Source organism: Odocoileus virginianus, chromosome 31 (genome assembly GCF_023699985.2).
Source record: "Odocoileus virginianus isolate 20LAN1187 ecotype Illinois chromosome 31, Ovbor_1.2, whole genome shotgun sequence".
Taxonomy (NCBI): Eukaryota; Metazoa; Chordata; class Mammalia; order Artiodactyla; family Cervidae; genus Odocoileus; species Odocoileus virginianus.
The window spans coordinates 16,418,262-16,443,178 of NC_069704.1; the positions used below are offsets into that span (position 1 = coordinate 16,418,262).

Sequence of the window (24,917 nt, forward strand, 5' to 3'; positions counted from 1 at the left end):
TACAAACTCCCTAAATAGACATACCCTGGTAGCACAGTTGGTAAAGAATACACCTGCAATGCAGGAGAACCTGGTTTGATTCCTGGGTTGGGAAGATCCCCTAAAGAAGGAATAGGCTACCCACTCCATCTTGGGCTTCCCTGGTGCCTCAGCTGGTAAAGAATCTGCCTGCAATGCGGGAGACCTGGGTTCAATCCCTGAGCTGGGAAGATCCCCTAGAGGAAGGCATGGCAACCCACTCCAGTATTCTTGCCTGGAGAATCCTCACGGACAAATGAGCCTGACGGGCTGCAGTCCATGGGGTCGCAAAGAGTCGGACATGACTGAGCAACTAAGCACAACACAAAAAGTCTTGAATTCCTATAATGTATTTAAAGAATACATTATAGGAATTTACACATTATAAATTCCTACAGAAAAAGTGACTGCATATATAGCATGTACAGTGTTTTTTGAGAAGAACCAAAAATTAGGCCCAAATAATAGAATTATTACATAATAGCATAAAGTGTTCCTCTTTTAAGTGCTTTTCAGAATAAAAGCGAGGCACTCCTTTATTTGGGGTTCCTCAGATGGGCAAATGTATTTGACTTGTGTGTTCAGTTGCATCCAACTCTTTGAAGTCCCTTGGACTGTAGCCCGTGAGGCTTCTCTGCCAGGGAATTTTCTAGACAAGAATACTGGAGTGAGGTGCCATTTCCTACTCCAGGGGATCTTCCCGACCCAGGGATGGAACCTGCATTTCTTGCATCTCCTGCATTGGCTGGCAGAATCTTTACCACTAGTGCCACCTGGGAAGCCCATACTTGTAACTTAGAGGTAGGCAAAAGTTTCTAAAACATAGAAAATAATAACTGTAAAACAGAATTCTGGGAAATTAGCTTTTTGAAATTTAAAATGTGTGCCCATTAAATGACATCGTTATAAAAATGACATCATTATATAGGTAGTCCATAGCCCCCACAAAAATATGTACCAAACACCTACTTAACAAAGAATGGATATCCAAGATACATGAAGAACTTAATAATAAAAAGATAAATCCAATAAAATATGGGAAAAACATCCAAAGAAACACTTTACAGAGCAAGATATACAAATGGCCAATAAGTACACACACAAAAGTGTTCTACATCACATTAATTAAGGAAATGAAAATTAAAACCATAAAACCTATAAACCACTCATTAGAAATGAACAAAATTAAAATGCTTGACAACACTAATCCTGTATAAGACTGTGGAACTCTCATACGTTGTTGTGAAGTGTAAAATGGTACAACTACTTTGGAAAAGATGTCTAGCAGTTGCCTTTTTTTAATAAAACATAATTCTACTCCAACGTATTTGTTCAACAAAAATAAAAACACATGGTCCCCAAAAGATTTGTACAAAAAAATGTTCACAGTAGCTTATTCATAACATCCCAAACTAGAAACAGCCTTGATGGGAATCAATAGGATAAACAAACTGTGACACAGTCATATAGTACAATGCTATAAATAATTAAAGAGGAATGAACTACTGATAAATGCAACAAGATGAATGAGTTTCAAAAACATTATGCTGTTTGAAAGATGTCTTATGCCAAAGAGAATATACTGCATGATTTTATTTCTATTCAGTTGTGGGGAGGGGGCTTAACTAGAAATGAACTTCCTGAGGCATTGGTAATGATAGGAGTTTAGACTGTACCAATTGTATGCATTTGTCAACTCTTTAAATATGTGCTTTCACTGTATGTGAATTTTAACTTAAAAAAGAACAAACTGTAAAAACAAGAAAAATTCCATCAAAGAAATATGTCTGTTAAAAACAAGTGTGTAATTGTACTAAATTAAAAAAATAAATTCAATAATTTTGGGGAAAAATACATAATCTAACTCAACTAAGTGAAGAATGACCTTGCACTTAACACAGATGTCTGCCTGACTTATTCCCCCACTTCCTCTCCAGTAAAATACAATTTTAACAGAAAGGCCTTTCTAACTCCTACTTAACAAGTACCCCCAGCTCTCTCACTTTCTGTCCTTGGGTCCTGCTTAATATATATTCATAACCTTTAGTATTACCACAAGAACATATCTGTTTGCTTATTCTATGTCTCACCACCAGTAAAATGTAAACAAGAAAGCAGTAGGGGGAGAGATGATATTCTTGAACATGTTATTCCACCTCTAATGTATCACTCATTTGTGATAACTTGTGATCTGTGGTAGATTTTAACAGAATAATGTACGCCTTAAAAGAATAGACCAAAAAAAAAAAAACCACCAAAGAGGGAAAGTCTCTCCTCTTCTCTCCATATTTTGCTTTCTGCCTACAGGAAAGCTGGAATTTCCCTGAAATCCATTCACTCCACGTTATCTGTGGAGTCCCTCTCCAGCCATTACACCCTCATCAAGGAAGAGTGACTAATCTGATAAATCAGAGTTTGATATTAATTTGGCCTTATTTTACTAGAGGGTGAGATCACTGAGTTAAGCCAGCCCATGTTCTTGCCAGTTTCTTGTCTCCTCTTATTTAAGAAAACCTACCAGACCTTAATTTTCTCAGTGCTACCTATCTGTCTGTGTGAAGCAGGCCCACAGGCTTCATTCATACTACATGTTGGGTAAGGAATGTAACAATCTGCTTTGCAAATCCAGTCAAGTCTCTGCAGGCAGCATGAACTGGGAGGTTTCAGGCCTAAGCCATGTCCTCTAGTAGAGCTCTTAAAATCCTTGAATTAAAGGTTATGGATACTGGAAAAGATAAGTTTGTATATCTCATGCAGACAGTAATATCTGGATATATAGCAAATCAACCAAAAGGCCACAGGAGCTATAAACTCCTATATCAAGAAAAATAGAAAAAAACATAGAAATAATAATTTATTGCAATAAGTTTATCTTTAATACAAGTGTAAAATAAGATTCCTGCCATTTCAATTACAGTGAAACCCAAACTTCAAAACTAAGCCAGTAATTAGCAACATTTTAATTCTGAAAAGTTAACTATAAAAGTATCAAATATAATACAGAACCCTTAAATATTTAATGACTTTTCAGAATATTAAAAAATTAACTTAATATTAAAAAATTAACTTATCATTCCAAAGTTATCAAAGGTCCTCCCCCTCAAAACAAACTTTCTTAGCAAGTATAGTACCTGCTGGTGTTTATATATATATTTTTAAAAATCTTAAAAACCAAGACTTCCAAATTGAGTATGATTTGAATATTTCTATGTCATCCAAAAATGCCTGATACATGCTAACTCTATGCAGGCTCATGGTCTTAGCAGAACTCATGTCAGTCACAGAGTTTTTAAAATTATAACTGGACTTTTAAACTATAAAATAAAGAAAGTTTAACATTATTTAATAACTTTTCTACTTATTATTATATTATTTTAATTATTTTTGCCAATAGGTACAAAATGTAACGTCATCATTCTTTACTCAAGTAGACTACTACCATACAAGATTTTAGTTTGTTTCTTCTTCATTAGCTGGATGCTGTCAGATGCCCGAGGACAATTCTCATTAGAGCTGAGTATTTACACATAAGGGTAACTAGTTTTAATGTAACTAGTTTTAATGTAAAATAAAATTAGTAATATATGTACATGTACATTAAAACATAACAAACATATGTAAAACTAGTAAGAGGCATTCAACTAGAAAACTGAGAAGTACTTATAAGAAAGTAAACATTAAGGTAAATTTTTTTAATTTAAATAATCCTTAAGAATATACAAAATGCTGTGAAGAATATCTCCCACAGTTAAAACAAATGTGTTTTAAGGAGAGAGAAAAAAAAATAAGCTCCTCAAAATTTACAAAGCAAAACATGGACTTAGTAACTTATTAAAAATTATGCCCCTGATTTTCTTTTGAGAAAAAAGAAATAGTACAAACAAGGGCATGAAACACACTTAAGATTAAGACTAATAATATTCTATTCTCACTGAAAAATGCTAGTAGAAAACAATTAAATTTCAGATATTTCCATTTAATGTGGGCAAAAAATACAATGTTCATTTCTGAGATATAAGCTAGTAATTTATTTTCATTCATAATATAAAGTGATTTAGGTAAAGTTTACTCTTCCCAAAGTACTCAAAATTAAACAAGAACTGTTTTTCATATCTAGGAATTATAATGGTAATATGAAAATAAAAGTTTAATTTTGCTGAACTAAAACTCAAATAGATTCAAATAAAAATTTATGAAAATATCTAGATTAAACAGCAAGACTTTAATTTTGTAATTTTGCAATGACAGTAGGTTTACTTTTTCTAACATTTTTTTAAAAATTCAGTCTTCTTTTATCCATATAAAACTTTTAAAAATCACAATAGAATCTTTTATATATAACTTAGAAAAACAATTTCACATGATATACTCATAACACTCAAAAAATTACAATCCAGAAAGGGACAGTCTCCCTGAAACAGAAAGAAGTTCTTTCTTTTTGTCACCTCCAATCCTTATATATAATCTTTATTTACATCATTTACAAGAAATATTTATCACAATCTGACAGGTAGATAAGAAAATTTTTTGCTTTCTGAAGCTCATCAAGTGAATTTACTCAGTCTTCTTACTATGTTTCTTTTTAACTTTCTCTGAAGCATTAGCTACAGGTTTTGAGGTAGATGAACCAGTACCATTGAAAGATGATTTTGTTTCACTTTTCTTTTCACATGGTAAAAACTTCTGCTGCCAGCCAAACAGCATCTGACTCAATGTATCTTCAAAACAAGCAAAAGGCATAAGAGCAGTCTCTGTAATCATCATGGTTATCTGAAAAAAAAAAGTTCAATTTTGAATTTAAATACAAATGTCTTCTGTTTCCCAAAATTGAAAGGAGAAAGTGAAAAGAGGAAAAGATTCAAAACCCATTTTTTTATTGAGGTATAACTGACATATAACAGTATACTAGTTTCAGGAGTACAACACAATGGTTCAATATTTATATATAAAGTGAAATAACCACCAGAGTAAGTCTAGATAACACTCCTCATCACGCACAGTTACATATACACACAATTTTTTATGTGATGAGAACTTTTAAGAGCTACTCTCGTAATGACTTTCAAATATTACAACAGTTACCATGCTATACATTACACACTTGATGACTTGTTTATAACTGCAAGTTTGGAACTTTTGCCTCCCTTTAACCTATTTCACCAAGCCTCACCACCCCTAACCCCCACCTTTTGGCAACAACTAATCTGCTCTATCTATGAGCTTTGATTTTTTTTTTAAAGTTTAGATTCCACACATAAATGAAATCATAGTGTATTTGTCTTTGTCTCCTTTTTTCACCTGGCATAATGCCCACTTACAATGTTAGCTGTGGGCTTGCCATATATAACCTCTATTATGTTGAGGTACATACCATCTATACCCAGTTTTTTATTGTAAGTGGACGTGGAAATCTGTCAAATGCTTTTACTGCCTCTATTGAGATAATTATATGATTTTTATCCTTCATTTTGTTAATGTGATTTACCAATTCATTTGCAGATGATGAACCATTCTTGCATCCCTGGAATTAATCCCACTTGATCACAGTGTATAATTTCTTTAATGTATTGTTGAACCTGGTCTGCTAATATTTTGTTGGTTTCTGCATCTATGCTCATCAGGGATATTGCCCTGTAATTTTCTTTTCTTGCAGCATCCTTGTCTGATTTGGTTTCAGGGTAATGTTGGCCTTGTAAAATGAGTTTGGACGCATTCCATCATTTTTTTATTTTTGGAAGAGTTTGAGAAGGAATGGTATTAATTCTTTTAATGTCTGGTAGAATTCACCAGCAAAACTGTCTGGTCCTGGACTTCTGTTGGGAGGTTTCTGATTTCTGATACAATCTCCTTACTAGTAACTGGTCTGTTCAGATTTTCTATTTCTTTGTGATTCAGTCTTGGTAGGTTATATGTTTCTAGAAATACATCCATTTCTTCTAGCTTCTCCACTTTGTTGGCATGTAAGCGCACACAGTAACACAGTAGTTTTTTTACAATCCCTTGTATTTTTGTGCTATCAGTTGTAATGTCCTCTTTCGTGTCTAAATGAATCCATGAGTTCTTTTTCTTTCTTGGTGAGTCTAACTAAAAGTATGTTCATCTTGTTTATCTTTTCAAAGAACCATCTCTTACCCTGATCTCTCCTATTGCCCTCTTAGCTGGTATTTCATTTATTTCCACTCTATGTTACTTCCTTGTTTCTATTACTTTTGGGCTTCATTTGTTCTTCTTTTTCTACTTGCTTTAGGTATAAAGTTAGGTTGCTTATTTGAGATTTTTCTCATTTCTTGAGGTAGGCATTTATCACTATGAACTTTCCTCTTAAAACTGCTTTTGCTACATTCCATAAGATTCGAATGTTGTATTTATAGTTTTGTTTCAAAGTACTTTTTTTTTTAATCTCTTCATTGACTCATCGGTTATTCTATAGTATTCTGTTTAATTCCCACATGTCTGTGATTTTTCCAGTTTTCTTCTTGTAAATGATTTCTAGTTTCATACTCTTCTGGTAGAAAAAGATTCTTGATACGATTTTCATCTTTTTAAATTTATTAAGACTTGTTTTATGATCTAACATATGATGAACCCTGGATAATAGGCCATGTGTGCATCAGAATAAAATGTACTGTGTTGCTTTTGGATGGAATGCCCTATCTAATCTGTAGTTAAGTCTATCTGAGGCAATGTTAAGTCCTTTGAGGCAATGTTTCCTTCTTGATTTTCCGTCTAGTAATCTATCCATTATTGTAAGTGAAGAGATTTTAATAAAAGTCCCCTACTATCACTGTTTCGCTGTGTATTTCTCTTTACAAAGTGTTAGTTGCTCAGTTGTGTCTGACTGTTTGCAACCCCATGGACTGAAGTCCACCAGGCTCCTCTGCCCATGGAATTTTCCAGGCAAGAATACTGGAGTGGGTAGCTATTTTTTTTTCCAGCAAATTTTCCTGACTCAGGGATCGAGCCCGGGTCTCCCATATTGCAAGCAGATTCTTTACTGCCTGAGCCACCAGGGAAGCCCCCTATTTCTCTTTAGGTCTGTTATTATTTGCTTTATATATTTATGTAGATACACAAATATCTGTAACCAAAGGACATGAATTTAAGTAAACTCTGGGAGATAGTGAAGGACAAGGAAGTCTGGCATGCTGCAGTTCATGGGATCTCAAAGAATTGGACAAACTCAGCAACTGAACAGCAACAAAACATTTGCAAATGTTATATATCCTGTTAGACTGACCCCTTTATCATTACTTACTACCCTTCTTTCTAATTAGTCTTTTTTTTTAAGTATTTTATCTGATGTAAGCAGAGCTACGCCAACTTTCTTTGGGCTTTCATTTGCAGAAAATATATTTTTCCATCCCTTCACTTTCTGTTTCTCTCCTTACACCTGAAGTGAATATCTTGCAGGCAACACAGAAATGGGACTTACTTTTTTTATCCATTCAGTCACTCTATGTATTCTAAATAGAGAACTTAGTCAATTTGCGTTTAAAGTAATTAATAAGTATGTGAATGCTTGTGTGCTAAGGCTTCAGTTGTGTCCTACTCTCTGCGACCCTACTTATTGTCGTTTAGTTAACTGTCTTCTGGCTGTTTTGTAGTTCCTCTCTGAACTTTCATTCCTTGCTCTCTTCTCTTATGGCTTGATGACTTTCTTTAGCATGCTTAGATTACTTTCTCATCACCTTTTTTGTATTTATCATGAGACTTTCATATAGCAACTTACATAAATAACAGTCTACTTTGACAACAACTTAAATGCATTTTAAAGCTTTATATTTTTACTCTTCCCCTCAACATTTTTTGTTTTTGATATTATATTTTACATCTTTTTATCTTGCATGTATTCCCTCATTGTTGTAGTTATGGTTTTACTACTTTTATTTTTTAAGATTCATACTAGCTTTTTAAGTGATTAAGCTACTACCTTTCCTATATATTCTTCTTTACCAGTGAGATTCATATTTTCATGTTTTGTTGTTACTAATTAGCATCCTTTTCTTTAAGCTTAAAGAAGTCCCTTTAACACTTCTTGTAAGGCCAATGCAGTGGTGATGAACTCCTTTAGCTTTTGCTTGTCTGGAAAAGTTCTTTAACTCTCCTCTAATTTTTAATGTAACTCTGCCAGGTAGAATAATCTAGACTGGAATTTTTTTCCCCTCAGTAATTTGAATATATCATGCTACTCCCTTCTGGCTGCAAAGTTTCTGTTGGAAAAATCTGCTCATAGTCTTATGGGGGTTTCTTTATACATTACACATTGTTTTTCTCTTGCTGCTTTTAAGAATCTCTCTTTTGCCTTAAACTTTTGCCATTTTAATTATAATGCTCACTTCCCTGGTGGTCCACTGGTTAAGAATCTGCCTGCAAATGCAGGGGCCACAGGTTTCACTCCCTGGTCCAGGAAGATCCCACATGGAAGCTGCCACATGCCATGGAACAGCTAAGCCCATATGTCACAGAACACTGAAGCCAGCACGCTCTAGGGCCCGTGCTCCACAACAAGAGAAGCCATCTCAATGAGAAGCCCACACACTGCAATCAAGAGTAGTCCCCACTTGCCAAAGCTAGAGAAAGCCTGTGCACAGCAATGAAGACCCAGTGCAACCATAAATCAATTAATATTTTTAAAAAGAATCATCAATTATAATGTGTCTTGGTGTGGGTCTCTTTGGGGTCTTCTTATGTGGAACGCTCTAGGCTTCCTGGATCTGCATGTCTGTTTTCTTCCCCAAATTAGGTAAGTTTTCAGGCATTATTTCTTCAAATAATTCTTCTGCCCCTTCCTCTCTCCTATCTCCTTCTGGCAGCCCTGTTATGTGAATGTTAGTCCTTCTGAGATTGTTCCATAAATTCCCAAAGTTATCTTCATTTTCTTTTGTTCTTCTTCCTTTTTGCAGCTCTCAGTGGGTGAGGTCTACTGCCTGGTCTTTAAGTTCACTGATCCTTTTTGCTTCTATCTGGTCTGCTGTTGCACCCCTGTAGTAAATGTCTTAGTTCAGTTATTATAGTCTTCAGCTCTGTGACTCTAGTACTTTCTTGTATTTCCTATTTTCTGTATTCAAGTTCTCTGTTCAGAATGCATTCTTAATTTAATCTTCAGGAGAAGCAAATTAAGCTAGATTCTAGGAAAAAAAAATTCTGTTCTCTATAACTTTACACTTAACTAACGGAAAAGAACACAACTCCTTAACAATAATAAAAGATACATCTGTGAGTGCCAAATGAGCAGCATAAGCAAAAAAAAAGAATACATTTAGTAACAAAAGAAAATAAGAAGACAAGATATCATGTACAGTCTACACCAAATGACCAATAGCTGTTACTACTATGCACTTAACATGTGCTAGAGCTGTGTGATACTTTATTCTATTTAAATGTAATCTAAAAACTATCATTACTCTCATCATAAAGATGTAGAACTCAGGTTCTGACATGTTAAGTAACTTGTTCAAAGTCACAGAGCTAATCAGTGATAAAAGAGTTTAGAACACTCAGATTTTTTTTTCCCATTTATTTTTATTAGTTGGAGGCTAATTACTTTACAATATTGTAGTGGTTTTTGCCATACATTGACACGAATCAGCCATGGATTTACATGTGTTCCCCATCCCGATCCTCCCTCCCACCTCCCTCCCCATCCCATCCCTCTGGGTCATCCCAGTACACCAGCCCTGAGCACTTGTCTCATGCATCTAACCTGGGCTGGTGGTCTGTTTCACCCTTGATAATATACATGTTTCGATGCTGTTCTCTCAGAACACCCCACCCTAGCCTTCTCCCACAGAGTCTAAAAGTCTGTTCTGAACATCTGTGTCGCTTTTTCTGTTTTGCATATAGGGTTATCGTTACCATCTTTTTAAATTCCATATATATGCATTGTATACTGTATTGGTCTTTATCTTTCTAGCTTACTTCACTCTGTATAATGGGCTCCAGTTTCATCCATCTCATTAGAACTGATACAAATGAATTCTTTTGCATGATATTCCATAGTGTACATGTACCATAGCTTCCTTATCCATTCGTCTGCTGATGGACATCTAGGTTGCTTCCATGTCCTGGCTATTATAAACAGTGCTACGATGAACATTGGGGTGCACGTGTCTCTTTCAGATCTGGTTTCCTCGGTGTGTATGCTCAGAAGTAGGATTGCTGGGTCATATGGCAGTTCTATTTCCAGTTTTTTAAGAAATCTCCACACTGTTCTCCATAGCGGCTGTACTAGTTTGCATTCCCACCAACAGTGTAAGAGGGTTCCCTTTTCTCCACACCCTTTAAAGCATTTATTGCTTGTAGACTTTTGGATAGCAGCCATCCTGACTGGCGTGGAACACTCAGATTTTGACTTCAATCGCTAAATATACTGCAGTCTGCCACTATCTAAAGTCACAGTCTTCCAGTAAAGTATAGAATAGTGCCAGTAGGAAAGAATATACTAAGTCTTTAGCCATCCAAAATTTTCCATATATAAATTGAGACAGTGAGAGGTAGAATGGAGAGAGGTACCAACCTATTATCTGGCAAAATATACAATGTTCAGAGATATTTAGATTTGCTCAAGAAATCATCCTGGAACCAAAATGAATCTGGCAGAACTTTATGATTCAGAAAGGTTCCAAAAAGTCTATGAATTTCCAAGAGTCAATTCCTCCAGCAGATCTCAGATAATGAATCAAACTAGGTATTTTCTGGAATTAAATATTCACAAGAGGTACCTATATAGTCAGCTTTCTTAAGGACAATGGAATCAAGAGTAAATTCCTAGTATCTGCAATATAGTTTAGGTAGTAGGGAGCTGGAGACAAAGCAGGTGTCCATTACAAGAAGAATGTATAAGTAAAATAAACACTGTGTAATTGTTAAAAGTAATAAATAATAAAGTCATATGGAAAAATTCTTGTATACTGTTAGATGAAAATGCTACAAAGAACAAAAGCTCTAACGTACTATCATTGGTATTTAAAAATGCACACACACATAGCATTGTGAATGTACTAAACACCACTGAATTGTAAAATTTTAAATAGCTGAATTAGCTATGCCACTTTGACCTCAATAAAAATAAACAAATAAAAAATGAATACTTATACTGCATGTATATAAACTACAGGCCAACCATGACTAAACAGCTTATATCAGACCAGTATCCCAACAGAATCAATATAAAAGACACAAATACATAAAGCAACTGTTAAAAGGCACTGGAGTACAACCAATACAGGTATAACCTGGTGGGACTGTGATCCCTAAAAGAAAGGAAGTTGAACAAAATGAACTTCACATTTATCTTGGCATTTTCTTTTCAGGAGAGAACAACAGCTGGAAGGCCAAAGAGCTGAGCAGCCTGCTCCTTGATGCTGGGAAGACAGGTTGGAGTTCAAAGTCAGGCAAGATGGAGCTGCCTGGGGGTACAACTCGGGCTTAAACTGAGACTCCCAAAAGGATCACATTCTAGAAAGGCAAATCTGAACTACAATAGCACTAACAAAGCCTAAACTAACAGGATTTGTGCATTAAACTTGGCTGCCAAAAGAATGTTGAGTGTAATCCCTGACCTCAAAGATCTTACAGACTAGTCAGACAGGTAAGTAAATCAGTAATTATACAACAGCAATGGAGTAAGTGCAGTAACAGACACTTTCCCAGAAATGTTAAGACATGGATTTGGAAGTCATTATGATATAAGTAAAAGGTAAAGGCATAAATATGAATGTGATCACCTAGAGAGAATATAAAATGAGAAGAGTCCAAATACAATGTTAACATCTGAATTTATGTCATTACTGGTTAAGACCCAAGAAGAATTTCTTTAGATAAAATTATTCTTTAGAATAAACAGTTACAATCAGATGTACTACCATAATTATTCTGGTCATAGCTTGACTTCAAGGACTGTCAACAAAATACAAAAGAATTCAGATCAAACACGGGTCCACTGTCTGGAAAACAGCAATGTATTTTTATAAAATCCAGAAAAGAAGAGTGTCAGGAGCTAAAGTAATTCTTGAGAATGTGAACTATAGTTAAGTATTTTTCAAAGTCAAGTTTTAATAGAATTTCCACTCCCAGTAGACTCATCACTCAGCTGAGGAATACTGTTGACATCAGAAATTACTGCTGAGATAGACTTATGAGGTTCATGGACAGAATTCTGTGAATTCAGCCTCTTCTGAGGGCTTGATTCAGCAAGGTGACACAAATATAATGGTGACAAATGAAATGAATCCTTATTCTTCTACAAATAAAACATAAAACTCTCCCTATTCAGCAAGTTATTAAAAGAAAAAACATATTACCTAAATTAAATAGCATTTGACTTCACAGTCTCTAATTTAAAAAGGAAAGGAAACCAAAGAATCTAAAAACTTTAAAGATACTGATATTTAAACATATCCTAAAACATAAATTAACTCCACTAAAGAAATTGTTTGAAGCTCTTCCACATTCTTTATATCTCCATTGTATCATTTCAAAATATGCCCGGAAAAAATGGGATCTAAAATATAAGTTCCTCAAAGGCACAAACAGAACTCATATACTTTTTTTTTTTTTTAATTTCCAGGGAATTCTTTTTTTTTTTTCTTTTTTTTTTTTTTAGTTGGAGGCTAATTACTTTACATCATTTATACTTTTATATCCTCTATAGTGCATAGCAAGGAGAATAGAGTACAATAAATAAACACAACTTCTACATCACATGAATAATTCAAAGACTATTATATCTATATAAGCAAAATTTGCAAAATTAACCTTTCTCTCCACCCAGAACATACTTCTTCCTATCTCCATCTGCCCAAATTCAAATATCCTTTGCAGTGTAACTGCAAGGTGACTATTGCATTAAACCTTCTCCAACATCCTCTAATGAAGCTTCTAGAATATAGCACACTCAACCAGGTTTTCTGATCACTCTATACTTCTTAACTGGTGATGTCATTCACTCAGACATTAATAATTATTAACCTGAATGACTGTCAAATCTTCAGATCCTCATTTTTATAAATCTCTTCAGTAAGCTGGGCAAGTAAATTGTTCATCTGGTAGTGTAGCCTTAGATATATAAGTATGAGATAATTAAACACAGAGAGACCTATGAAAGAACATTTTGGTCATTTATCAGTCAGTCACCAAATATGTATTAAAAATCTACTTCAGGCACCAGACACAATGCTAGGGATACAGTGATGAATAAAACAAACTTGGTCCCTATTATGAAGTTTAAAAGCACAGTGCTTTGTATTTCTTTTTAGACAATAACATCTTGAAGAAAGAGTCTGTGTCTTAGTCAAAGTTTATGTGTCCATTTGTACCCCTCAAAGAGCTAAATACCATTGTCCCTCATTCATGTATTCGACAATACTATATACTATGTGAATAGTAAGTAATTAAGTTAAGTGTTAGTCACACAGCCAAGTCTGATTCTTTGTGACCCCATGGACTGTAGCCCACCAGTCTCCTCTGTCATGGAATTCTCCAGGCAAGAATACTGGAGTGGGTTGCCATTTCCTTCTCCAGGGACTCTGACTGACCTGAAGACACCTCTCAGAAGCATTCAGCATAACTGACCATCCCTTTAAATACCACCTCCTGGTTTTCAGCAGCTTCTTTCCAGTTTCTCACTCTAGATCTTCCTTATCTAAATATCAGAAAATTTCATGACTCTTTCCTTTCTCCTGTCTCTACCTTTTGTCCCTATGTAATGTAACTGCCTCCCTAAGATAATTTATAAAGCAAATACAACCTTAGTAAAATACCAACAAATTCTATTACGGAATTAGGGAAACTACCAGTAAAAGTTCATATCAATACGCCAAAAAAGCTAGGAAAAAACTGAAAATAAACAAACATGCCAGAATATCCAGAAAAGATCAAAAAAGAAAAAGTGCCCGGTTCTCCTTGTAAATAGGATACAGAGATGATACCACCCTTATGGCAGAAAGCAAAGAAGAACTAAAGAGCCTCTTGATGAAAGTGAAAGAGGAGAGTGAAAAAGTTGACGTAAAGCTCAACATTCAGAAAACTAAGATCATGGCATTTGGTCCCATCACTTCATGGCAAATAGACAGGGAAACAACAGAAACAGTGACAGACTTCATTCTTTTGGGCTCCAAAATCACTGCAAATGGTGACTGCATCCTGGCAAAATCACTGCCACGAAATTAAAAGATGCTTGCTCTTTGGAAGAAAAGTTATAATCAACCTAGACAGCATATTAAAAAGCAGAGCCATTACTTTGCCAACAAAGGTCCGTCTAGTCAAAGCTATGGGTTTTCCAGCAGGAATGTATGGATGTGAGAGTTGGACCATAAAGAAAGCTGAGTGCCAAAGAATTGATGCTTTTGAACTGTGGTGTTGGAAAACACTCTCGAGAGTCCCTTGGACTGCAAGGAGATCCAATCAGTCCATCCTAAAGGAAATCAGTCTTGAATGTTCATTGGAAGGACTGATGCAGAAGCTGAAACTCCAGTACTTTGGCTACCTGCTGCGAAGAACTGACTCATTAGCAAAGACCCTGATGCTAAGAAAGATTAAAGGCAGGAGGAGAAGGGGACGACAGAGGATGACATCATTGGATGGCATCACCAGTTCAATGGACACGAGTTAGAGCAAGCTCCGAGACTTGGTGATGGACAGGGAGGCCTGACGTGCTGCAGTCCATGGGGTCACAAAGAGTTGGACACGACTAAGTGACTAGACTGAACTGAAGTCGGACTTTAATTTTTGCCAAACTAATAAACAAGAAATGATATTTAAGTGTTATTTTCATTAATATACTCCCAAATGAGTGAGCCTCAAATGTTTTCATATGTTTAGGGGACACCTTCATATCTTTTCTATGTGAATTGGCTATTGATAAATTCCCTTTAATTTTTCTATTAGGTTTTTAATCCTTTATCCCGTAATTTTTTTTTTAATGTTTGAGTGTTTATGAACTGCTGACTTTTCAGAGTTCTACAAGAGATATTTTTAAGGTTAAAATCTTGTTATGAAATATTTTTTCATGATAAAACATATGTGGAACAGAGGGGATTTTTTTCTTTTTTTTTAACTGAAGTATAGTTGATTTACAATGTCGTGTTACCTTCAGGATACAGCACAGTGATATATATATATATATATATACATGCATATACACACACACATATATACATTTTCCAGATTCTCTTCCCCTATAGGTTATTACAAAATATTGAGCACAGTTCCCTGTGGTACACACAAGGTCCATGATAATCATCTATTTTATACATAGTAGTGTATATATGTTAAAAGTTTTTGCACAGCAAAGCAAACCACAAATGAAACAAAAAGACAACCTACAGACTCAGAGAAAATATTTGCAAATGATACAACTGACAAAGGATTAAACTCCAAAATATATAAATAGTTCATATAGCTCAGTATCAGCAAAGCAAACAACCCAATCAAAAAATGGGCGGAAGATCTAGAGAGACATTTCTCAAAAGAAAACATACAGATAGCCAGTAAGCACATGAAAAAACACTCCTGAAAAACACTACTTATCACAGAAATACAAATCAATACTACAGAGAGGTATAACCGTGTACCAGTCAGAATGCCCATCATCAAAAAAATCTACCAATAATAAATGCCAGAGATGGTGTGGAGAAAAAGGAATCCTCCTACACTGTTGGTAGGAATGTAAATTGGTACAGCCGCTATGGAGAACAGTACCATGTTCCTTAAAAACATAAAAACAGATCTACCATATGATTCTGTAATCCCACTCCTGGGCATATACCTGGAGAAAACCATAATCTGAAAAGATACATGCACTCCAATGTTCACTGCAGCACCATTTACAACAGTCAAGACATGGAGGCAACCTATATGTCCATCAATAGATGAATGGTTAAAGATGTGGTAGATATACACAATGGACTATTACTCGTCCATAACAAGAAAAAGTACCATTTGCAGCAACATGGATGAACCTAGAGATTATTATTTAGTGAAATAAGAAAAAGATAAATATCATATGATATTGCTTACATGTGGAATCTAAAAAGTGCTACAAAAGAACTTATATATAAAACAGAAACAGACCCATAGGCATTGAAAACAAACTTACGGCTATCAAAAGGGAAACTGGTGGGGGGAGGGGGGATTAATTAGGAATCTTGGAATAACATATAAACACTACTATATATAAAAGAGATAACCAACAAGAACCTATTGTATAACACAAGGAACTATATATTTAATATTTTATAATAGCTTTTGACTGTGGATCACAATAAACTGTGGAAAATTCTGAAAGAGATGAGAATACCAGACCACCTGACCTGCCTCTTGAGAAATCTGTATGCAGGTCAGGAAGCAACAGTTAGAACTGGACATGGAACAACAGACTGGTTCCAAATCGGGAAAGGAGTATGCCAAGACTGTATATTGTCACCCTGCTTATTTAACTTGTATGTGGAGTACATCATGAGAAAAGCTGGGCTGGAGGAAGCACAAACTGGAAACAAGATTGTCAGGAGAAATATCAATAATCTCCGATATGCAGATGACAACACCCTTATGGCAGAAGGTGAAGAACAACTAAAGAGCCTCTTGATGAAAGTGAAAGAGGAGAGTGAAAAAGTTGCCTTAAAGCTCAACATTCAGAAAACTAAGATCACAGCATCTGGTCCCATCAGTTCAGTTCAGTCACTCAGTCGTGTCTGACTCTTTGCAACCCTATGAATTGCAGCACACCAGGCCTCTCTGTCCATCACCAACTCTGGAGTTTACTCAAACTCATGTCCATCGAGTTGGTGATGCCATCCAGCCAGCTTATCCTCTGTCTTCCCCTTCTCCTCCTGCCCTCAATCTTTCCCAGCATAAGGGTCTTTTCAAATGCGTTAGCTCTTCGCATCAGGTGGCCAAAGTATTGGAGTTTCAGCTTCAACATCAGTCCTTCCAGTGAACACCGAGGACAGATCTCCTTTAGGATGGACTGGTTGGATCTCCTTGCAGTCCAAGGGACTCTCAAGAGTCTTCTCCAACACCACAGTTCAAAAGCATCAATTTTTTGGCACTCAGCTTTCTTCACAGTCCAACTCTCACATCCATACATGACTACTGGAAAAACCACAGCCTTGACTAGAGACCTTTGCTGGCAATGTAATGTCTCTGCTTTTTAATATACTATCTAGGTTGGCCATAACTTTCCTTCCAAGCAGTAAGCGGTTTTTAATTTCATGGCTGCAATCACCACCTGTAGTGATTTTGGAGCCCACCAAAATAAAGTCTGACACTGTTTCCACTGTTTCTCCAGCTATTTCACATGAAGTGATGGGACCAGATGCCATGATCTTTGTTTTCTGAATGTTGAGCTTTAAGCCAACTTTTTCACTCTCCTCTTTCACTTTCATCAAGAGGCTTTTTAGTTCCTCTTCACTTTCTGCCATAAGGGTGGTGTCATCTGCATATCTGAGGTGATTGATATTTCTCCCAGCAATCCTGACTCCAGCTTGTGCTTCCTCCAGCCCAGCGTTTCTCATGATGTACTCTGCATATAAGTTAAATAAGCAGGGTGACAATATACAGTCTTGACACACTCCTTTTCCTATTTGGAACCAGTCTGTTGTTCCATGTCCAGTTCTAACTGTTGCTTCCTGACCTGCATATAGGTTTCTCAAGAGGCAGGTCAGATGGTCTGGTATTCCCATCTCGTTCAGAATTTTCCACAGTTGATTGTGATCCACACAAAGGCTTTGGCATAGTCAATAGAGCAGAAATAGATGTTTTTCTGGAACTCTCTTGCTTTTTTGATGATACAACAGATGTTGGCAAATTGATCTCTGGTTCCTGTGCCTTTTCTAAAACCAGCTTGAACATCTGGAAGTTCACAGTTCAAGTATTGCTGAAGCCTGGCTTGGAGAATTTTTAGCATTACTTTACTAGCGTGTGAGATGAGTGCAATCATGTGGTAGTTTGAGCATTCTTTGGCATTGCCTTTCTTTGGGATTGGAATGAAAACTGACCTTTTCCAGTCCTGTGGCCACTGCTGAGTTTTCCAAATTTGCTGGCATACTGAGTGCAGCACTTTCACAGCATCATCTTTCAGGATATGAAATAGCTCAACTGGTATTCCATCATTTCCATTAGCTTTGTTCATAGTGATGCTTCCTAAGGCCCACTGGACTTCACATTCCAGGATGTCTGGCTCTAGGTGATTGATCACACCATCGTGATTATCTGGGTCGTGAAGATCTTTTTTGTACAGTTCTTCTGTGTATTCTTGCCACCTCTTCTTAATATCTTTTGCTTCTGTTAGGTCCATACCATTTCTGTCCTTTATCGAACCCATCTTTGCATGAAATGTTCCGTTGGTATGTCTAATATTCTTGAAGAGATCTCTAGTCTTTCCCATTCTGTTGTTTTCCTCTATTTCTTTGCACTCATCGCTGAGGAAGGCTTTCTTATCTCTCCTGGCTATTCTTTGGAGCTCTGCATTCAAATGGGTATATCTTTCCTTTTCTCCTTTGCTTTTTGCTTCTCTTCTTTTCACAGCTATTTGTAAGGCCTCCTCAGACAACCATTTTGCCTTTTTGCATTTCTTTTCCATGGGGATGGTCTTGATCCCTGCCTCCTGTACAATGTCACGAACCTCCGTCCATAGTTCATCAGGCACTCTATCAGATCTAGTCCCTTAAATCTATTTTTCACTTCCACTGTATAGTCATAAGGGATTTAACTTAGGTCATACCCGAATGGTCTAGTGGTTTTCCCTACTTTCTTCAATTTAAGTCCGAATTAGGCAATAAGGAGTTCATGATTTGAGCCACAGTCAGCTCCTGGTCTTGTTTTTGCTGACTGTATAGAGCTTCTCCATCTTTGACTGCAAAGAATATAATCAATCTGATTTCAGTTTTGATCATCTGGTGATGTCCATGTGTAGTCTTCTCTTATGTTGTTGGAAGAGGGTATTTGTTATGACCAGTGCATTCTCTTGGCAAAATTCTATTAGCCTTTGCCCTGCTTCATTCTGTACTCCAAGGCCAAATTTGGTCCACTGGAGATGGGAATGGCAAACCACTTCAGTATTCTTGCCTTGAGAACCCCATGAACAGTATGACAAGGCAAAATGATAGGATACTAAAAGAGGAACTCCCCAGGTCGGCAGGTGCCCAATATACTACTGGAGATCAGTGGAGAAATAACTCCAGAAAGAAGGGATGGAGCCAAAACAAAAATAATACTCAGTTGGGGATGTGACAGGTGATAGAAGCAAGGTCCGATGCTAAAAGAGCAATACTGCATAGGAACTGGAATGTTAGGTCCATGAATCAAGGCAAATTGGAAGTGGTCAAACAGGAGATGGCAAGAGTGAATGTCGACATTCTAGGAATCAGCGAACTAAAATGGACAGGAATGGGTGAATTTAGCTCAGATGACCATTATATCTACTACTGTGGGCAGGAATCCCTTAGAAGAAATGGACTAGCCATCATGGTCAACGAAAGAGTCCGAAATGCAGTCCTTGGATGCAATCCCAAAAATGACAGAATGATCTCTGTTCGTTTCCAAGGCAAACTATTCAATATCACGGTAATCCAAGTCTATGCCCCAACCAGTAATGCTGAAGAAGTTGAAGTTGAATGGTTCTATGAAGACCTACAAGACCTTTTAGAACTAACTGGTCCCATCACTTCAAGGCAAATAGATGGGGAAACAGTAGAAACAGTGACAGACTTTATTTTTGGGGGCTCCAAAATCACTGCAGATGGTGACTTCAGCCATGAAATTAAAAAGACACTTACTCCTTGGAAGGAAAGTTATGACCAACCTAAACAGCATATTAAAAAGCAGAGACATTACTTTGTCAACAAAGGTCTGTCTAGTCAAGGCTATGGTTTTTCCAGTGGTCATGTATAGATGTGAGAGTTGGACTGTGAAGAAAGCTGAGCACAGAAGAATTGATGCTTTTGAACTGTGGTGTTGGAGAAGACTCTTGAGAGTCCCTTGGACTGCAAGGAGATCCAACCAGTCCATCCTAAAGGAGATCTGTCCTCGGTGTTCACTGGAAGGACTGATGTTGAAGCTGAAACTCCAATACTTTGGCCACCTGATGCGAAGAGCTACCGCATTTGAAAAGACCCTTATGCTGGGAAAGATTGAGGGCAGGAGGAGAAGGGGACAACAGAGGATGCGATGGTTGGGTGGTATCACCAACTCAATGGACATGGGTTTGGGTAGACTCCAGAAGTTGGTGATGGACAGGGAGGCCTGGTGTGCTGCAATTCATGGGGTCGCAAAGAGTCAGACACAACTGAGCAACTGACCTGAACTCAATTGAATAACCTAAAAGGGAAAAGAATCTGAAAAAGAATAATATATGTATATATATATATAAAACTCTGTTGTAGATCTGAAAAATGAAGACAACACTGTAAGTCGATTATACTTCAATAAAATTTTAAAAAGCAGAAAACATGAAAGCAAAGGCCAAATTTTTCAAACTGATGAAACTAATAAACCTCTAGTTAGACCAATCTGAAACGAGAGAAAAAGATACAAATGATCAGTACCAGAAATGAAACTGGATACATCACTACAGACACAAAAAGGATAACAAAGAACTACTATTAACAATTTCACATTAACAAAATCAAAATTTAAATGGCACTTAAGAAATGAGTGTGGAGAAGGAAATGACAACCCACTCCAATATTCTTGCCTGGAGAATTCCATGGAGAGGGAAGCCTGGTGGGCTCCAGTTCATGGGGTCACAAAGAGTCGGATACTGTTGAGTGACTAATACACTTTCTCTGAGAATGCATTGCTCTTCCCACTTTATACCATTTCAACGTAGATCAACCTCTTTATTTAGATGTCCATCACACACACACACACACACACACACACACACACACACACACAAATGCACACACACACATCTAAAGCAAGCTTTTGTATGTAACTAGGTTTAACTAAACTGAGAGAAAATATGATTTACATGTTATCAAGAAAATAAATTTTAAATTGAATATAAGTATCCATGTTCTCTGGAGAAACAGGAAAAATTTGGACACTGAGTATTCAATAATGCCAAGGAATTATGCTTTGCTGCAAATGTGATAATAAAATTGTGGTTATTATCTATATCAAGAGACCTTATCAACCTAGACTAACCTTTTTATTTAGACATCCATCATATGCACACATGTGCGCACGTCCGGACACACACACACACACACCCCTTTTGTATGTAACTAGTTTCAATTAAACCGAGAAAAAATATAATTTACATATTATCCAGGCAACCAATTTTAAATTGAATATGGGCTTCCCTGGTGTCTCAGATGGTAAAGAATCTGCCTGCAATGCAGGAGACCCAGGTTTGACCCCTGGGATGGGAAGATTCCCATGAAGAAGGGAATGGCTACAAAAAAAAAAAAAAAAGAAAGAAAGAAATGAGTGAAAAGTACAACTTACCAAAATGAACACAAATAAAATAGATAATGTGAACTGTCCTATAGCATATGCCTAAAATAATGCCAAATCTACATAAACTCTTTCAGAGAGTAGAGAACTGAACATTTCTCAACCTATTTAATAAGTTCAGTCTTATGATGATACAAAACCAGACAGATTACAAACAAAATATATTTCACGAACACAGTGGAAAAAAATACTTGAAAAATATTAGCAGATTGAATCTGACAATGCACAAAAAAGATACACCATGACAAAGTGGGGTTTATGACAGAAATGAAAGGTTTATACAACATTTAAAAAAACAAATCAGTATAATCCACTGCATTAACAGAATCAAACAAAAATTCTGGAGCTGAAGAACACACTAAACAAGACAGAAGAATGAATTAGAAAGCACTGGAAATAGAGCAAACCACGTGGAAGAGAGAATTAGTGAGCCTGAAGATAAAAACCTAGAAATGATAGAAGTAGAAGAGGAAAGAGACTCAAGATATTTTAAAAATAGGAAAATTCTATGAGAAAGATCTGACTCTTTTAGGAAGGGCAACATTAGAGTAATTGGTAACCCAGAAAGAAAAGAGAGGAAGACGGGAGCAGCTTATCTTTAAAAAAAAAAAATCAATAACTGAGAACTTCCAAAAGTTGGGGAAAGAACTAGATATTTAAATCCATGAAAAAATACCCAACTACCTCAATGCAAAAAGAGCTTTTTAAATACATTATATTAAAATTGTCAAAAGTCAGTCAAAGAAAGAATTCTTAAAAAAGAATAGTAACCTACAAGGGAACCCTCATTAGGCTATCAGTAGATTTCTCAGCAGAAATTCTATAGGCCAGGAGGAAGTAAAATGACATTCTCAAAATACTGAAACGTTAAAAACTGTCTGCCAAGAATACTCTATCCAGCAAAGTTATAATTTGGTCTTGTTTGTTCCCAGACAAAAACTTGAGGAGTTTAACACTAGGGCTGCCTCACAAGAAATTTAAGAAATAAAAAAGTAAAAGCACACAATATTTTCAGTAAGGTAACAAACAGAATCAGAAAACTGCAACTCAACACCAAAGTATTTTTTTTAATTATAGCATTAAGGTTAAAGGTCAGAGGGAAAAGAAAAATAACTACAGCTATTTCAATATGGTAACAAATTCACAACATAAAATGGAAATCTGAGATGACAAAAACACAAAAGGAGAAGAAAAAAGAATAGAACTTACATAAGTAAATGAAGATAAAATGCTATCCACGGAAAAAGGATGATTTTATCTATGACGTGGCATTATCTATGATTTCATGTTAACCACAAAACATAAATCTAGAGCAAGACATGAAACAGAGAAAAAGAAGAAGCTGAGAAGAACATCATAGAAAACCAACAAACAAAACGGGAGACAGAAACACAAGGAGAAGAAACAATGGAGATACAGAGCAGTCAAAAAACAAAAGACGAAACAGCAGTACCAAGTCCTCCTCTAGCCACAATCACCCTAAACATAAATGAACTGAATCTACCAATCAAAAGACAGAGTAGCTGGATGAACTAAACAAGACCCGACCGTGTGTGCTCCCGAAGACTTACCTCAACTCCAAAGACAAACGTAGGCTTCAACTGAAGGGATGAAAGATGATTCTTCAGAACCAGCAGCCAAAAGAAAAACGAGTGTAGCTATACTCATATCAGACAAAACAGACTTCAAGTCAAAAAATTTAACAAGAGACAGATGGACAGTATTTAATGATAAAGATGACAATGCATCAAGAAGACATTAACAGTTATTAATATTATATATGCACCTAACATAGGAAGACCAAAATATATAAAGTAATTAACAGACCTAAAGGGAGAAATTTATAGCAACACAATAATAGTAGGGGACTCTAATACACCACTTACATCACTGGATAGATCATCCAGACAGAAAGTCAATAAGAAAACAGCAGCCTTAAATGAAACATTACATCAGATAGATTTGATAGATTTGCATACAGCAGTCCATCCAAACACAGCAGAATACATAATCTTCTCAACTGCACACAGAATTTTCTCAAGGATAGACCATATGTTGGGACATAAGTCTCAGTAAATTTAAGAAGGCTGAAATCAGATCAAGAATCTTTTTCAATCATAATGGTATAAAACTAGAAATCAACTACCAGAAGAAAATGGAAAGAGTCACAAATATGTGGAGACTAAACAACACATTACTTAACAACTATGGATCAATGAAGAAATCAACGGAGAAATCAAAAACTACCTGAAGATAAAATAAATACATAATACACCAAAATCTATGGGATGATACAAAAGTGGTACTAAGAATGAAGTTTATAGCACTAAAGGCCTACTTCAAGGAACAAGAAAAATCTCAAATATACAATCTAACCTTACACCAAAAGAAACTTGAAAAAGAAGAACATAAAGTAGAAAGAAGGAAATAGTAAGGATCAGAATGGAAACAAAACAGACACTCAAAAGAAAATAGAAAAGACCAAACTAAGAGCTGTTTCTTTGAAAAGATAGGCAAAGCTGACAAAGTTGGAGGGAAAAACGAGTAAAGGAGATCAACTGTATGGTGACAGATGGAAAATATATTTAATTAAAAAAAAAAAAAACAACTTTTGGCTATACTGCACAGCCGGTGAGCTCTTAGTTCCTCCACCACGGATTGAACTCAGGCCCCAGGCAGTGGAAGCACCGAGTCCTAACCACTGAACCACCAGGGAATTCCCTAAAGTAAGCTTCTGATGGTAAGCACACAGCTGTAGTCTTTACACTAGTAAAATTAAAATGTACACATGAAACTTGTGTGTTATAAACCAACGTTACCTCAATTAAAGATAAATTTTTTAAAAAGTCAAACATAAGCTTTCCATATGACCCAATAATTCTACTACTTATCCAAGAGAAAGGAAAATATATCTCCACACAAAGTAACATGTTCGTAGCAGCTTTATTCATAACAACCTTAGTCAAATAATTAAAAGCTGGAAATAACCCAAAATCCATTAACAGGTAATTCAGTTCAGTTCAGTTGCTCAGTCATGTCTGACTCTTTGTGACCCCATGGATTGCAGCATGCCAGGCCTCCCTGTCCATCACCAACTCCTGGAGTTTACTCAAACTCAGGTCCATTGAGTCGATGATGCCATCCAACCATCTCACCCTGTCATCCCCTTCTCCTCCCACCTACCATCTTTCCAGCATCAGGGTCTTTTCAAATGAGTCAGTTCTTTGCATCAGGTGGCCAGTAGTTTCAGCTTCAGCATCAGTCCTTCCAATGAACTCAGGACTGATTTCCTTTAGGATGGACTGCTGATCTCCTGGCTGTCTAAAGGACTCTCAAGAGTCTTCTCCAACACCACAGTTCAAAAGCATCAATTCTTCAGCGCTCAGCTTTCTTTTTAGTCCAACTCTCACATCCATACATGACTACTGGAAAAACCATAG

At 36.2% G+C, this 24,917-nt stretch overlaps 1 protein-coding gene across 2 annotated transcripts in view; it reads right to left on the reverse strand.

The window, feature by feature from the left end:
- Positions 1–2,859: 2,859 nt before the first annotated feature.
- TMEM38B (transmembrane protein 38B) overlaps positions 2,860–24,917 on the reverse strand; it is a 67,182-nt gene continuing 45,124 nt past the window's right edge. For both annotated transcript variants that reach the window (XM_020869476.2, XM_020869477.2), the window contains one exon: positions 2,860–4,788. In XM_020869476.2, the coding sequence (XP_020725135.2) occupies positions 4,573–4,788 (216 nt within the window). In that variant the 3' untranslated portion in view covers positions 2,860–4,572. The remainder of the gene's footprint in view (positions 4,789–24,917) is intronic.